The 17,910-nt window shown below is 48.0% G+C and overlaps 1 protein-coding gene across 7 annotated transcripts in view; it reads right to left on the reverse strand.

Annotated features, from left to right (window-relative positions):
• The window catches only part of LOC108938849 (myocardin-related transcription factor A-like), a 29,866-nt gene extending 13,451 nt beyond the window's left edge, over window positions 1-16,415 (reverse strand). For 2 of the 7 annotated variants that reach the window (XM_018759805.2, XM_018759806.2), the window contains exons 1-2: window positions 15,678-15,939; window positions 9,482-9,681 (exon numbers count right to left, since the gene is read on the reverse strand). In XM_018759805.2, the coding sequence (XP_018615321.1) occupies window positions 9,482-9,602 (121 nt within the window). In that variant the 5' untranslated portion in view covers window positions 9,603-9,681; window positions 15,678-15,939. Of the gene's footprint in view, window positions 1-4,983; window positions 5,060-5,113; window positions 5,259-9,481; window positions 9,682-14,513; window positions 14,633-15,622; window positions 15,640-15,677; window positions 15,940-16,396 lie in introns of those variants that run through there. The other 5 variants (XM_018759803.2, XM_018759804.2, XM_018759808.2 and 2 more) reach the window with 5 other exon arrangements.
• Between the last annotated feature and the right edge of the window lie 1,495 nt (window positions 16,416-17,910).

The following is a 17,910-nucleotide window of genomic DNA, read 5'->3' on the forward strand; positions in this document are numbered from 1 at the left end:
CCTCAGGCACTACACAGATGCTTTTCTCCAAAGAAACAATAGTTATGCTACTTACAATTATTTACCTATTTACACAGCTAGGCAATTTTACTGGAGCAATTTAGGGTAAATCCCTTTCTCAAGGATACTACAGCTGGAGATGGGATTTGAACCTTTAACCTCCGGGTCCAAGGGCAGTGGTTCTAACCGCTACGCTAGCAGCTGCATCATTTAGGCAAAGATGTCGAGAAGCAGCAGCATAATGCTATCATGACACTTCTGTTGAAGAAAACAAGAAATGCAATTACGCAATTCATACTGGATTTTTTCCAAGGATCTCTCTCTCTCTCTCTCTCTCTCACACACACGCACACGCACACACACAGTCTCTCCTGAGCCATCCTCTCAGGAACTGCAAGGCTGAACTGCCTCCATGCCCCTTCTGACCACCCAGAAGACAAATGTACCGCACTCCCAGCAGAAACCTGATCACACACAGGGGTCTTACCCCAAAGAGCCTCACGCTCACAGACCATCAGCGGTGCTCTTCACTTACAGAGAACATCCTGCATGTGGGACCGAGTAGAGGACTGAAGTGATGCAAGTTTGTGGCACAAAGCATCCAACTCACATTAAGTTCTCACTGAGCTTCTCCAGAACTCAGACATTTTATTTACACTGAACTTCAAAAGGAAAAAAAAAAATTTAATTACTAAAAGTAAAAATATGTTGTCCCCATGAACACCTAATCAATGCTGATTGATGACCTATTCATCTCATTAACACGTGCAATGCTCCTCATCTGCTTATTGATCACCGAGACATGGGTTCTCTTTGCTGCATTATAGAAAGACACTTCAGAAGACGCATATAGAAGATGCAATTAAAAATAAAACAAAGAAATATTTCAATCTACAATTATTCGCAATACAACACACAAGTAACCAGTTTACCACGATGGCGATTCCTGTACCGCATTCAGTGAGATTAGCTTGTCTGTAATTTGCAAGAATCAATATGTTGGACTGTGTTCAATTAGTGTTCACTCCTGTTGACTTTTTTCCACACCTTCACTTGAATTATGTGCTTAGATGAAGGGGGTAGAAATAAATCTTCCAGTAACAACTCAAGTACAGACATTGAGTGACCAAATAAACAGTGCTGGAGAGCAAGAGACTACGTACGTATAAACAAACAAAGAAAGAAAAGCAGCTGCCTTGTGTCACTGGAAACACTGAACATCCCATAATCCGAGATTGTCAGCGGTGGACCCCACGGCGGTGTGGCGTGCAGGCTTCTCTGCCACGCCGTGCGGAAGGACAGGCCCTGTTCCGTAGCTGGTACCCCACTAGAGCACGATCACTTCCCTCCAGCGCTCAGGAACATCTTGCCAGTTTCCTCCCCATGATGCTCTAACGTAGGCTGATCTCTACTCCACTTGCGCACCATCTGACAGCAGTTGTAATAACTCCAAACAGAAAGAACAAAATGGAATGAGAAAATACAAATGAGCGCCGACTGGCGCAGTTATCACACAGACTTTTACAGCTGTACTTGCTGCCAAAAGGACGTTGGTTCCAATCCCAGGAAAATCCTTTCAGCCTTTACATAGCATCAACTGTTCTGCTTTGTTCCCACTGAACAGACAGGCGTTCTCCTTCCAGGGTTTTGAGCCGTGAGCATTTTTCACCCACCACCACGCCACATGCTGCCCACACAAACTTCAGCGTCACACGAGTGTCTGAAGCCATGGAGTCGACTTCCAGTGGTGACAAACGGCGCCGCTGACTCAGAGGAGGTGCGAACTTATTCTCAGCAAAGTCACAGCCCCTTGAGTTGGACCTCATCACAGGGACAGCAGATACGACAGGCAGCACCAGGGCAAAGGAGCGGAGCGGGACTCTTCACAGGTACAAGAACACCTTTGTTAAAGACAATAAGGAAGTGAGACAGAACCAAAGTGCACACCTTGGGCCCATCCCACACTGAGACAGAGCGAGTTCAATACCTGTGTAAATGTTTACAAATTACACCGGTTGTTTCAGGTGCTCCTTATCTTTCCTTCAAAGGTAGACTGCAGAACAATCTGGAAAAGAGGCATCTCGAAGCACTCTGCCAGGGCTAATCAACAGGACTTGTGGGCTCAAATCCCAGGGGGACACCTGCTGGCATAGCCTTCAGAAAGGTCCTCACAATGAACTGGATCAGTAAAATACCCAGGTAAAGTAAAAGAGGTAGAATAAAAGTGTATGCCTGTGTGCGCCACTTGGAATGAGGAGCTCTGTGAAGGCAGAACTGGCGTAAATAACGTGCATCGTTGCGCATCACTTTGGAGGACAGCTCAGCAGCGGGTTGTGGTGGAGTAGCAGGAGATGGATGGGAGGCTGGGGTTCGGTATCGAGTTCCTCCTCTCAAAATGCCATGGCAACTTTTCGGCGGATCGCCGGCAGAGGACGACGAGCTGAAGGTATGGATGTAGACGCCTCCTCACACGCAGCTCAACAGTACGGGAGAGAAAGCCTCCGGTCTGCCATTAAAATTTCTCAGTGTGGGAGGCAGAGAGCACTCCCACCCCCTCCCCCCCGACACACACACTAAAGCTGGAATTCGGCATGTATGATGCTCACACAAATCTCTGCTCTTCCCCTGTCTGTTAGCTCACACGCTTTCCACCACTCCTGCTCACCGAGTCCTTCCTGGCCCAGAAAGGTGTGGAAGCGGTTAACGGGACAGGATCTAGAACTAAAACCTGCAGACATCTATGCTCCTCCAAACCTGAGAAGAACCTGTGAAATGTGATCACCCCACACACCGAATGGGGTTGCGCAGCCACTTCGCTCAATTGGAAATGTCGCATTTTCCCCACGGGGTCAAATTTTTCACCCAGTATGTCCAAAGTCAGGAGTGGCGCTAGATAATCAGCTCACCTATGTCCATCTCGTCTGTTAAACAGACCCAACAAGGCTGCGGTTCGAGGGCATTCCTTCACAGATGCAGGCAGGTAGCTGCTCCTGCTAATCACTGCCTCTTCCTGAAGCGCGAGTCGGGGGACAAACATGCACCGAGACACGGAACTCGTGAAGAGAGGAGCTTGACAGGTAACCGTTGGGGCTCAGAGCGAGTCACTGATCCATAGCGCTATATCACAGGCAGGGTGAGGTCTGAGCCCACAGAGCAGGGAGCAAGCAGCTGGCACCACTAATCCAGCCCCGCGTGTCACTGCTGGATCCCCAGAGCCACTGCACACGCAGCTATAAGCTGCCCACACACTCCAGACTTTGACCGGTCCAGAGCGGTGCTGGGAAGTGTCTGGAAACTACTGCAGTAAATCCACATGTGCCTGCTGAAATATACACACGTCTGTGCTAGCCTTTAGCTGCCTCCCGTGTGTTCCGCACATGGTGTCTGCGGGGTCCACTGCCGGGTTCCTGCTGGATGTCTTATCTGTTCAGAGAGCAGCCCACCACACTGGGCCTGTGTGAGCCTGCTAAAGCTGGAGCCTGAGCTGGGGGAGTCCCCCACCCCCACACTGTTACATAAGAAGCACTGAGACATGCCTAGGGCTCCTTGTCCACACACACATGCACACACACACACGCACAGAGGGGTCCTGTCCAAGATCTCTCTTTGTACATTTGCGACTGTGTCGTACGCATGTGGGTTTTTTTTTTTTTTTTTTTTTGAGGTTATGTGTGCAGTGCCTCTGCACTGGGTGTTATTTCTACATTTCTGTACGTCTACTGAGCATGCGGTGTGCTTCTCTGCTCTGCATGTGTGTAATGCGTGTGGAATGCGTTCCAGCATGTGCGATCCTGCGTATATGGCCCAGGTGTTGCCGTTCACTGGTGTCACAGGGAATGCAACTTGACTATTTAAACTACGGTGTCTCCATCAAAAGGTCCTCTTCACCTGTGCAAAAACGGTCTTGTTTGTGCTCCGCGCTGTGGGGTTAAGCCCCATCTGAGAGACCCGGGTGCAAATTCCTCTATAGAAATGCGCTGTTGAGCAATGCCACTGAAAGCAGTGAGAGAGCATCAGCACCTCGCTTTACAGTGGCCATCACCGTCTCCTAACCCCCAGCCTCACACGGCTGTTTGCAGACCAACCGTTTTGTCGTCAAACCACGGCTTTTGCTCCACGGGAAAACTGCTTATTATTCGTTTAGTGCATGATTTTCCAAACTACTCCCACTTACACAGCTCGGTAATTGTTACAGCTGCACGCAAGTACCTTGACCAGCTGTATTGGGGCAAATGCAGAGATTCAAACCCAGGACTTTCACATTGCAAGGCAAGGAACCATCATTGGTTTACAGGGTCATCAGCATTCATTAGCACACAACAGCCTCCCATGATGCATTGGACACATTATCAAACTCCCCCACCCTGACTCGACCACGGTCTCTCAGCCTCCCTCCTCCCGCCCCCCTCTTTGGATAAGGAGCCACACCCACCCTCGCCCTCCCGAGTGTCCTGTGCCACATCAACCCTGTCCGTGTCTGCAAGTCCAAAGCGGGTCTCGGAAGGACGCTAGCGTCACACGCAGCTATGCAGGTGCACTTACAGGTGTGTCGGAACAAATGCGCTGACGCTCTTTTGGCTCTGAGCTGAAAGCGGTTCTGAACTAAGTGACTCAAGCCACAAAGTAATCTGCCCTAAAAGTGGGACAGAACACTCCGCGGATAGAGTCCAACAGCATGACGATAGCGTGTTTCTTTTCCTGTACTCTGCTGAACACCTCAGAGTTCAACACAGCACGGCTATATACTGTAAATATTTACATCCCTTTCAGCCAATACTAATAACCTCTTATTCGAGAGGGTCGCGGCAGTCGTGAGACAGGGTACACCCCGGATGGGACGCCAGTCCGCCACGGTACACATTTACACAACAAAATCAAAATCACTCAGTACTACAACCAGCACACATAAAGGCTCACTGAGAGAGGAGTAAAACACACACACACAACACAAAAGTGACCGTGAGGAAGTGCAGCAGACGGTACCTGAATGAATGGCCATGTCCCTCGCGCTGGAAAGAAGCAAAGGGATTCTCAACAAGTACAACAGTCCATGATCCAAGCAGCAGGGGAGGAAAAAGTGAGCAGCTTGTGGCGAGAGAAATGAGAAGCGCACCTGGTCCAGGAGTGGACAGCAATCCCTGTGACCTGCACCAGCACTGACGAGGAGGACGAGGATGACTGTTACAGTCCGTCAGGGTGCGACCGGGCGCTATGCTTCCGCCCAAGTCCTGCCGTCCCAAAGCAGCATGCCTGCTTGTGTGTGCACGCCCGACGCCCTGCGTGTGTGTGCGCGAGTGCGTGCGCGCGCGTTTCTTTATTGCTCCTTGGACAAGAATGTACTTCTGCCTTTTGTTCAATTCTGGCAACACCTACTATTCTCCTGGTCCTTGAAAGTTTAGAAATTATCCTTCATATCTGGGCCCAGGATCTGTCACCCCCCCTTTCTCTCTCTGTCATACTCTCGCGCTCGCTCTTCCTTCTCTGACCCAACTAGAGTAAACCTACATGGTAAATCACAGGCTCTGCACTGCATTCCAGGTCACCTTTGGCCCCTGAGCACTAAGAGCCCATCTCCCTCCCTCCTTCCTGTGGAGTTATGCAACCCCGTCTTTCCGACATGCCCCTGCTGCCAGCGCTACAGACTTCTCTTTCTCAAATTTCAACACACTTTCTTTAAAACCAACTTCACTTTCTGCAGGGGTGGCCTGCTGGTCATATAGTGTGGAGAAGTCCGTACGCAACTCCCCCATCCACAGCTGGCAGAGTGGGTCCATGGGACGCACAGAGGGAAACTTTTTAGAACATTTTCTGGAACGTTGAACGGGATCTCACATTATACACAGCCGTCTCCTGGAACGAGCTGAGGACAAGTGTTACAGGCAGAGGGCAAAAAGATGGGGAAGACCACTGCTCTGTGTCAGCAGCTGAAGGATGCAGCCTTGTAACCTGTAGGTTTCCAGTTCAAACCCCAGGTCCTTAACCTGAACAGAAGCAGTGAAATGCCATCTTGGTGTCATTGTGTTCAAACTGCCGCTGCACGAGCTGCTCTGGACCTGCCTGCGAATTCCCACATCCCTCTCCTGCTCATCTCTCTCCATCAGCTTCCTGTAGCTGCATCTTTCAAACTGAGCACTCCGGATACAGCCTATCGGACGGCCAGCGTCTGCTCCCTGATACCGACAGGACCCGATCATTCCTACACCCACACAAAAGCCTTGTGCTCCTCCACCTCTGACCACTTGGTGGTCCCACTAATAAAGTGTCAAGTGTGGTGGAATCAACTCCCTCCCTCCATCCCTCAGAACTGCTGCATTGGATTTGGATTGGATTGGATTTTGGATGCACTTCTCTCCTGATCTCCATAAATTTGGATCACATCATCTGTCACGATCGCCTCTTTATTTGCAACCTGACCGTGGATTCCACAGGGAGCTACTGTGCAATGTACTGGTATCAGAGAAACTGTGCTTCAAAATCACGTGTCTGTCTAAAGCTCTTCTCTTGTGAAATTAATGCTTTTTTTACTCCGGATTACACTGCTTTGGACAAAAGCGTCTGTAAAACGCATTCATGTAAATATTAACTGCTTCGATAAAAGCATCAGATAAACAATGCATCAATGACTGAAACATCAGGGTCTGTCCAAACACTCCCCTGATGGTCCTTGATGTCACACCTCTTACTAACGGAGGCAGAAACATCTCTGCTAATTCCTTTCCTCTCCACCCATAAACCTATGAATCAATCATTCACGTGAGTCGCACTCCCTTCCGTCCCAGACTGAGATCACCTATTTACTCACCTGCGATAAACTGACCAGCACACCAGCTCCACATTGCTGGTGATTCAATTCTCTAAGCAGCGCTTTTGCACTCTGCTACACAGTTTGGCTGCATTCAGTCTGCAGTGACTTCTCCTTTACTATAAAAAATTTTTTCCTCCCCTCTCAAGTGTTTACTGTTCCCGTTTTCTTAAACATTTTCACATTTTCATTTAACTGACACTTCTCTCCAGATTTGTTTACTAAACTTCTTACATTGATTAATCCACTTATACAGCTGGATCATTTTTACCTTATCAGTTTGGGTAAGTGCCTTGCTCAACGGTACTGCGGCAGGAGGCGAGATTCAAACCCGGCTCCTTTGACTGCAAGGGAACGGCTTTGGCCGCTGCACCATGTAGATGTGGGCACGAAGTGAGGGGCGCTCAGGCTCCTTATGTCGCCACTGAAACAAGAACCACGTCTTAAAACGTGGAAGACGAGACAGGTCACATACCTTGCTCCACGTGAACACTATGCCACCTGCTGCTTTTCATCAGGTGACACAGCAGGCTTGGAAGAGGGCCCTATTGGCCCGAATCCACCTGCAGTCGTGCGGGCACCTCTACGCGTCACTAATAATCGGGTCACGGTCTCAAACATTTCACCCGCCCTAGAGGGACACTATTCCTTAGGCCTCCTGGAGGCATGCAGAGCGACACTCGAACCCAGGACGCAGCAGTTCGCTGCCAAACCACTTGGAAGTTCTCACGCGAGTTTTTCGACCCAAAACACACAAAGCCCGCTAAAGTGCTGCAGCACGATTCATCCTGAACAAACCGTGGGAGTAATCTGAAGCAGTCTAAATAATCAATTTTCTGCCGTGACTATTTTTCTGATGGCCGCTTGTTACGCTCCATGTTGTACAAGACTTTTTACTGGAAGGAGGAGGCTGACGGTGCTTCCGCACTTTTTCACTTAATGGTAAACGACCGTTACAAAGGAGGAAAACAACACAAAAGAAAACATGTAGACCTGACACTCCGGGTCTGTGCGCAGGAGACACACCCATTCATCTCAGATCTCAGCCAGTGCGAAATCCTCACACACAGAAAGCAGCGCAACATACCGCACACCCAGTGAAAACAGCACACACAGAGCTATCATTATTAAGTATTGTGATTTCAAGGTGATTCACAATGTTAGATAACCACATTACCACCTTTACACTGATTTAACCACTTACACAGCAAATTATTCTAACTGTGTTAAATGTCTAAGGACTTCCCAGGGGTCCTGCAGCATGAGTGGGAATGTGAACCAGGAATGTTCATACCCTCAGACTGAAAGGTGACAACAACATTGGAGTAACCGGTTCACCGATGTTTTGGGACTGTGGGAGGAAATCAGAGCTCCCGGTAGAAAGCCACACAGGGAGCTCCACACGAACAGATTTAAAACTATATCCGAACCCACAGCCCAGACCAATCAAAAGATACAGTATATATCAAACACACAAGTACAAACACATATTAAAATATGATTTCTAAAACTGATTTCAAACAATATGAAGCTTTCCGATGAGGACCTGACCTACATGGCTCATTAACCACCCAGTAAACAAAGCCACACCTTCGAGGGCATAAGGGACGAACGAAGCCATGTTAACCCAACAGCTGGCGGACATTAGAGAGATGCGAACACACCCAACCACGCAGCTCGACATGCGAACTGCGAACAGCGCGGTTACTGCTGCTCTTCACTCACATTCTGCCCACTTACAGCCAGATGATATACGTTTAACTTGACAGAAATTAGTGTATTGTGGGTCAAGAGACAAATCCTACTTAAACACATTTTTTTGTGCCACAGTTACTTGGGTGATGTAGGTAGCCTTGACAGGAATGAATAAATAAATGAATCACAAATGACAGTGTATTGGTGCCCCAAGGCTGAGATTCCATTTTTGGCTGTGCCCATCATACAGTGTTTCAGTCACACCCCTGACACTTATTTATTTCCTACCAGTGGCTGTGTTTACGTAAGAGGATTTTAACTAAATTTGATAACATTTAAATCGTTTAAACACTAAATTCATATGAGAAATGCAGATAAATATACTGTTATGTAAATTAACCTTTATTAATCTGACGCCTTGGTCCAAAGCAACTTACAACGCGAGTTTTGTACGCTAAGCCGCTTTATCCTTTTATACTACCTGAGGACAGCTGGTAGCATAGTGGTTAGAGCTGTTGCAGGTTCAAATCCCAACTCCAGCTATAGTACCCTTGAGCAAGGTACTTACCCTCAATTGGTCCAGTAAAATTACCCAGCTGTATAAATGGGTATTTACCATTATTTAATTGTGGGTAGACTAGCACTGTAAGTCTCTTTGGAGAAAAGCACCAGGTAAATGAATAAATATAAACGTATACAGCTGTCTCATTTGTACAAATTAAGGGTTAGAACCTCAATCTATGCTACTATAGCAGGGGCTAGGATTCAGTCCTGGATCTTTTGAGTGCGAAGTGTCCCTAACCCCTACGCCACCTGCTGCAAAATTTACCGAAAATTTGCGACACTGGGTAGCTGCGGCATGGACTAAGAATAAGGAAGACGGAGCGATCAGGAAGGTGACGGCATGGACAGTCAGCCTTGACATGCATGTAGGAGTTTGACAGCGGGTCAGTCCCTGCCAAAACTGTCCAGGTGCCCACTCACCATTTTTCCTCTCTCGCAGAGGCAGCAGCGTGGGGCCGGCCTGGAGTGACAGCTCCTGCAGCTCATTGGTCACAGCCTCACTCTGTGGGCTGGGGGCGGAGCCAGGCGCCGTGGGAGCCATTGTGCTGCTGGTGCTCGGCTCCTCCCCTTTCGGTGGCTCCGGCGCCGCCAGGGCGAGAGGGAAGAGGTGACAGTCACACCTGTGGAGGGAATGCCAAGGAAAGCATCCTGAAACGTTAACATTGATCAATAATAATTACGGTTTTGTGTTAAGGCCCACGCTGTACGGGGCAGCAAATGATTAAAATTACTCAAACACGAGATCGTTGAATTGCAGCATGTGTTAAATCTTCCAGCATTTCAAAAGAAGGGGGGCTAAAGAGGTGTTTGGCTGGGCAGCCTAGTTGTGAACTGTGGGGGGAGCAGATGCGGCTGAAGGGGGTGGCGAAGGGCTCCCTGGGTCGAGTTGAACACCCTGCCCAGATACACTCTTAGCGGGCCCCTGTGTGTGCATGCATGCTGCAGCTTGCTAAGCCCGTCAGCTACAAACTCTGACACCCACATACCTCCGCCCACCCCAACCCACACACCCGCCTACTGCATTCCTGGAGCTCTAATGGGGTAATGGGGACACGCGGATGCTAAGCGACCAGGCTGTTTCCATGGCAACACAGCCACAACCAATGCAGGCAGAAGCTCCTGTTGTCTTCACGTTGAACGCCAAAATGTGCCGTGCCAATCAGTCAGACTCTTGAAACCACTAAACCACCGTGTGTGTTGCAGCCATACTATGCGAAAACGCTCATGACAACCAATCAGATTCCAAGAAACACAGCAGCGTGTCCCAGTGGGGCAACCATAACACACTTAGAGTAACTGTCCTCAAGTCAAAACATGAGTTCAAGAGAGTGCCACCACCCATCAGTTATCAATAGCTGCTTGTCCAGTGTAGGGTCATGGTGGTCCAGTACCTCTCCTGAAAGCACTGGCTGTGAGGCAGCCTGGGCAGGATGCTAGTTCATCACCAGACAATCTCTCTCATACATACATGCTAAGGGTAATTTAAGTCAACAATTCACCTGGAACCCATGTCCTTGGACTGTGGGAGGATCCTCATGTGACACAGGGAGAACATGCAAACTGTGCACAAACAGAGCTAGATTTGAACCCACGGCCCAGGCACTATGAAGAAGCAAAGCTACCAGCAGCAGCACCACTGCCCTGTGCATGACTGCCACCACCTTCAGCACAAAACAAAGCAGAACAGCGAGTTTATCACAAATCTATTTTCCTGCTGAGGGGGATGCGGTAGCACAGTGGGTTTGGCCAGGGCCTGCTCTCTGGTGGGTCTGAGGTTCAGGTCCCGCTTGGGGTGTCTTGTGATGGACTGGCGTCCCGTCCTGGGTGTGTCCCCTCCCCCACCAGCCTTACGCCCTGTGTTGCCCGGTTAGGCTCCGGCTCGCCGCGACCCCGCTTGGGACAAGCGGTTTCAGACAACGCGCGTGTGTGTGTATTTTCCTGCTAATCTCTCGGTGGGGTTAGGAGAGCATACGGCCTTCTCTCTCCGCAGCTCACGGTCTACGGACTGAACCGCGAGGAGATGCAGTCGTGTTTGAACGCGTCCGAAGGAGGCGGCACCTGGGTTACGCAACGCTCAATACCTTCATTACCAGTGCAGATCCTGAGCTGTGACCAGAGGGGAAAGCAAACACTTCTATAAATATCAAAGGGGGAAATCAGGCTGCAGGCAAAACAAGCTCTGCAGGAATCCAGGTTTTCCTGCTGCTGCTTTGTACCCAAAACTTCCATGGCTGGTACAGCAGTGTCTTCCTCAAGATTTGAAACGTAGGAGAGAGGGGGAAAAAAAAAAGAAAAAGTTCTCAAGAGCAGTAACAGCACAACTATACCTGTGGCTGCTGAGAACTAACCCATGGCCAGCATCATTGCTGCACAACCTGGCGAGACCAGCTATCAAAGACAAACATCGAAAATGGAATCAACAGCGATAAGAGGAGTGCAGTCAGACTGTAAAGAATACCTACTGTGATAAGTGTCACCGGTACCACTTTACTGACTGGGGCAGTAAAGCGAATGAGCAGGGGTGTGCAAAGGTGGAGGGGCTTGACAACGGAAAGAGGAGCGTGGGCAGAGCCGCAATTCCACAACCAGGAGGAGTACCTAGACCAAGATGCATGATAACTTCCAGAATGTTTCTGAGGCTCTGGAGAACATTACAGCCCCAGTGAACATCTCAGAGTCATTATTCCGACTTGACACTTTTCTGAAAGACACTGGTTTCAATAAAACGCATCTAACAGATTTGATATCCATCCTCCAAGTTCCTCAAAGCTCAGCCTTACAGATTTCACACATTATTTCTTATGGTCCTCTTTCTTACCATATACTTGCTGCACTGGTTTTAAAAATAACCACAGTGGGCAAACTGTTGTCAATTGACCAATAAGGAGGACGAGTCAAACTCCCGGATCTTTCAGCTGGTTCTATCAACAGGTCAGCCAAGTGGAAAGCAGTACGAACAACTGGGGGGGGGGGGGGGGGAGTGATTTCCACTTTCATATCCTCCATCAGCTCTTTCTGGACACCATGTGGGCAAAATGCTAACCTTCTCCTTCTTCCCTTCTCCAGAAAAAACCTAAAGATGACATGGCTTTGTTCACTGGATCTTGCATGGGACTATGTAACATGGAATACGTGTGGAAAAAGGGGGGGGCAACATCTATTGTGCCCTCAGATCCCCAGTGACATCATGCACTTGGAGTGGCATCAAGTGCAAACAGTGGCCGTGTGACAGAAATATGTCGCCATGAGGCTCTTTAGCATGTCCGAGGTGTTCTGCTCTGCGCGACGAGGGATGAAGCCCACATCAGCCCTTTCCATCTAAAATGGACCTGCTTGCAACTGCACCGCGCAGACCCCCTCACTTCTGAGCTAGGTGTGTCCATCCAGCCCCCTTTGCCGAGAGCAGACAAAGCGCCAGACAGAAACATTTCCGGGAAAGATGTTTCTTGCAAGACGGCACGATACAGTTCCAGGAAAGCAGGCTGCAAGGTTCTTGGAATTCTTCCTGACCTGCCTCTACGTGCCCGAGCGGATCTTGGAGAACACCGTCAAAAAAGTTCTTAGGCCACCATGCCCTACACGGTCGCCTTGTAAAAGTGAATGTGGTGCCAAACAGGCCTGAGGAAGTGTCACTGCTAATGATCGCATGTGTTTACATATGGGCAGAAAAATGCGACCGAAACCTAAACGTTCAGAAGGTGACATTCTTCCAGCTGACCTCTTTCTCAGCCCAAGAGAGACTGATTCAAGACAAGAGTGCATGTGAGACGGCGAGATATGGACACAGCGAGAGATCACCATGGTACCTGGATTACTCGCTCAGTGACAATCAGCCTGCTGTGTCCATTCCAAGGGACAAAAAAAGGAAAATAAACCTGTACTAAAAAGAGTGGAAGACGGGGGGGAAAAAAAAGTCCACCAGACTAACAATCAAGTATTATCCGCTTGCTTATTCATTTTTAAAAGTAAACAGATTATTTGTATTTGCTCTACATGCTTCAAATGATACGACCTTTGTCAATAGGGGCCAGTAAACTGAACACACTGCATTCATTAAGCAGCGACAAGACAAGCTTCTCACTGCATGTACAGCTCCAATAATTACGAGCCATTCTTTAAACGATGCCTCTCTGCAACATGGCTTAGAGTCTTGCATACCTTTACAATGATTTACCCATTTATACAGCAGGATCATTTTTACTATATCCATTTAGGGTAAGTACCTTGCTCAGCACGACTGCAAAGGAACAGACCTAACACCGAGAAATGAATTGCTTTTCAGGCATTAAGATGAACTCCAGAAAAAAAATAAGCAGGGAGCCACGAGCTGCTGGACCTTCACCCCACCGCAAAGCATATTACACCCCCCGAGTCACAAGGGTTTAACAATACAATACAATATATAGGGGGGTGTGGTGGTGTGACGGGTCTGGGGTTCGAGTCCTGCTTGGGGCGCCTTGCGACAGACTGGCGTCCCGTCCGGGGTGTGTCCCCTCCCCCTTCGGCCATGTGCCGTGTTGCTGGGTAAGGCTCCAGCTCGCCGTAAACGCCGCTCGAGACAAGTGGTTGCTGCCAACGAATAGATATTATAATATAATATATCATAATGCCCTTGAGTCTTCCACGTTCAGATGTCTTCACTGAGGTCATTTCATGGTAACCGGAAATCGTTGATATTTTGGGTAAAGCTTTTTACACCTACTTGTGTGATGAACTTCAGTGCATATGGTGAAGGAAACTAACTTTACTTAAGAATCACACATCCACAACTATGTCTCCCTTTCTCCTAACGTGATAAACACACTGTATTTTCTACGGGATGTACGTCGCTTCGGAGAACAGCGTGTGCTAAATGAATACATGTAAACAGTGAGTGGCAGCAGATGAAAACACACACACACGTAAGGCACACACTAACATCAGCGGATGACATAATGAAAACAGGAAAGGAAGGGGCATAAAGCTACGAAAGGCCTGGTGCACAACTCTAGCTCTTCAAGCCGACAGCGATTAAAACCTGACAAACACACAAGAGAGGTGGGAAAACGGTTTTGTTAAATGGAATCAAAGACAGACGTGTCTTGTCCGCATCGCTAAATATTTCAGTGGAAGTGAAGTGTTTAGGAATAAGACACGCGTACAGGTATGAATGATACAGGAAGCTGATAGTGTAGTGTAGTGGTTAGAGCTGCTGTCTTTGGACCTTAAAGGTCACAGGTTCAAGTCCCACATCCAGCTGCAGTACCCCTGAGCAACATACTTACCCTAAATCGCTCTAGTAAAATTACCCAGTTGTATAAAGGGATAAATAACTAAGTACAATGTAAATTGTTTTAGACAAAAGCATCAGCTAAATTAATAATGTTCTCAAAAACACACAAATGATATATTCAGATGCCCTTCTAAGTGTTATTTTCAGGTCCTTCTCCTATCATCACTAAAGGACACTCACTCCCCACAGTTGATGACCACAGTTTCCTCTTTCCTGCACGGCACCAATTCTGCATTTTTCTTCTCTCGGAATTTATCTCTAGCCACCGTATGAGTCACTTTCCTCAGCACACAGCGGCTGTATGAGGGTGGACACGCGAAAAGCTTAACTGGAGCCCATTACATCAACTCCAAATGGAAATGAGGTACATATTTTCTGCAAAGAAGAAAAAAAAAAAGTTTTGGATGGGTTGTGACCTCAAAAATGTCTGATGTCACAAACTGCAATGAGAAGCATTAAGAGACTTGGCTGATCTACAGTTGGAAGGATAAAATCACTGGCACTTGTCAGCTCATCACCCATACTATTATAATAATAACCATCATTGTTGTTACAGTTATTAGTGTCCTGGTGAGAGCTGCTGTCAAAATCGGAAGGTTGCTGGTTCAGCCCTGCTCCTGCCGCAGCACTCCTCAAAAAGGGGGCTTACGCTGAACTTACACGGTAAAATTATTAGAATCCAGTACCCAGCTGATGTTTTTAACCAGAGCGACAGCGTTTGACCCATTTACGCAGCTGTGGTAAAGGGGTAAACGGTTTACTGCGGTAGTGCGGTATAAGTCTACCGCAGGGGTAGCGGTTAACTGTTAAGTGGGGCTTGAACCAACAACCTTCAACTTACAAACCCTTTCAATAGGTTACTTGCCAGCTCCAGAAAAGGAGATCCAGCACCTGGTTCTTTGGGTGTCATTTCACACACACAGAGACACACACACACACACACACACACACACACACCAAGCAGTCAGTGATCCTGCTCATTCTGGTTGTTGTTCTCTGGTCAAACACACTCTGTACCACCCTGATCCCCCCCCCCACCTCACACTCCACGTCCTGCCTGAACATCACACACACACACACACACACACACACACACACACACACTCACACACACACACACACACACACACACACTCTCACACACACACACACACACACACACACACACACACACACACTCTCACACACACACACACACACACACACACACTCACACTCACACACTTAAGACAGCAGAACAGATGGACACCTGGACACTGGTGGTCGTTGTTGCCCCCCCCCCCACTCACCCCCCACATTCGCAGACAAACTCGAGCGCTTCTCCTTCACTATTTTTTCACGCACCTCGCGAGCTCCGCCTCTCTGGCGGTACAGAGAGACAGAGAGAGACACCGACCGAGTCCAACCGGGCGGTGCTGCTACGGGGGGAAGGTTTATGGGTGTGTCCTCGCCATCTCGCCACGCGCAGACCAGCAGGTCCCGCCGAGTTCAGTCAAACAGACGATGTTAACACCGAAGAAACACTAAGTCGACAGCATCTCCGTACCCAGGCAGCTCCACCGCTCCCTAAGAAAAAAAAAACCACTCAGGTTGAACACCCGCCCAGCTCGCCCTTCTCACCCGAGTACTTCCGGGTGAAATTTGCTCCGCTGCGATTGGCTTCTCCTTGATGGACAGAAGCAGAATCCAATAGTAATACCCAGTACGACCCTACATTAATCCAATGAGAATAAAGCATGTCAGACGCAAGTTTTTTTTTTTTTTTTTGCGTTACTTTACTGCTGTGTGCTGCGCGGAAATTATTTCCTGAAATTAGGAACCGTATTTTTTTTTTTATTTTTTTTCTTTTAAAAAAGCGCTGGACAGACACGACTAAATATCTCGTGTTTGTGGCATTATAACGGTAGCTAACCGTAGCTGAGACACATAGAAATACTCTAGCCAAGTATAGCTAAACTATTTATAACTATGGCTAAATATTGTACAAAATAAATGATTTGCCATAAAACATGAAAAGCGTGACTCCAGATAAAACCATGTATACTCCACGAAGGACTGCATACCGGAAAACAGCCATTAGAGAGCGATTTCACTGTAACCAGTGCGGATGCTTGAATAACAATCAGCATCTTACATAATCACGCTTCCTGACCGCAGCAGTGAGCGCAGCGCCCCCCCGTGGACTGAGTGCTGTACTGCGCCCCCTGCAGCCCGACCTGCAGTTCTTGTTCTTAGCTCTGATATTGACAATTATTCACTTGGATAATACACACACACACACATTATCAGAACCGCTTGTTCCTTACAGGGTCACGGGGAACCGGAGCCTACCCGGCAACACAGGGCGTAAGGCCGGAGGGGGAAGGGGACACACCCAGGACGGGACGCCAGTCCGTCGCAAGGTACCCCAAGCGGGACTTGAACCCCAGACCCACTGGACAGCAGGACTGCGGTCCAACCCACTGCGCCACCGCACCCCCCCACTTGGATAATACTTCTCTCCAAAGTGACTTACAATGTTAAAGTTACAATTATTTACCCATTTATACAGCTGGGTTATTTTACTGGAGTAATATAGCAGGGTACTTATCCTACATTGAGTAAATACAAATAATTATTTGTAAGTACAAATCATTAATAATTTATAAATTAATAGATGCAAGGGTACTACAGCCAGAGATGGGATTTGAACCTGTGACCTTGGGGTCCAAAAGTAGTAACTTTAACCACTGCACTACCCACTTTCCCCATAAGTCACTGATGAGACACTGAGCTGCACACTGGACATCACCATGGAGCCCAGGAGAGTTGTGAACATTTGAAGACGCAGTTGTGTTACAGCGAAAATGGTTATTTTTGTCTTCAAAAACATAGAAGCATCTGGAGATCTGTACATACCACCAGTGGCTCAATAGCCATATTTTCCAAAAACTGACTTATGTATTCTTAGAAAGGGTGTCTTGCAGAGATTTGTAAATGAATGAATGAATTACAGGTAGTCCCTGACTTACGATGGGGTTATGAACATATTGTACATCGAAAACACATTTAGTACACCTAATACACAGTTCTGCATGACAGAATGGGAAATGCGGATCGCACCGCATATTGCTTGCCCAGGAAAAATCAAAATTCAAAATTCGAAGTTCGGCTTCAACTGAATATCTATCGCCAGCTCGCTATTGTAAAGTTGAAAAATTGTAAGTCGAACCATTGTAAATCGGGGACCACCTGTAATTTTAATAGAGGCTTGCCATATCTCGCCTGCCCAGAGTCATGTGTTCGTTATGGTGTAAGAGCTTTGGATGTAATTTCTACTACTTTTTTCCCCAGAATGCTTTTGTGTGTACGGTAGCCTCAAATGCTGAAGCGGCACTTCAGGATTCGAGGCTACCGTACGCACAAAAACAATCTGATCAGTGAAGAACATACCTTCTGATGGACCTAGAAACCATCTTGTGGAGCAGCAGAGAGAGAGCTGCTGTAATCTGAAGGTTGTAATCAGATTTAAGATCCTGGTTATGGCCTCCAAAAGCATCAGTGGAACTGCTCCCAGCAGTAGCTACAACACTTGACT

This window comes from Scleropages formosus, chromosome 20 (genome assembly GCF_900964775.1).
Source record: "Scleropages formosus chromosome 20, fSclFor1.1, whole genome shotgun sequence".
In the NCBI taxonomy this organism is placed as follows: domain Eukaryota; kingdom Metazoa; phylum Chordata; class Actinopteri; order Osteoglossiformes; family Osteoglossidae; genus Scleropages; species Scleropages formosus.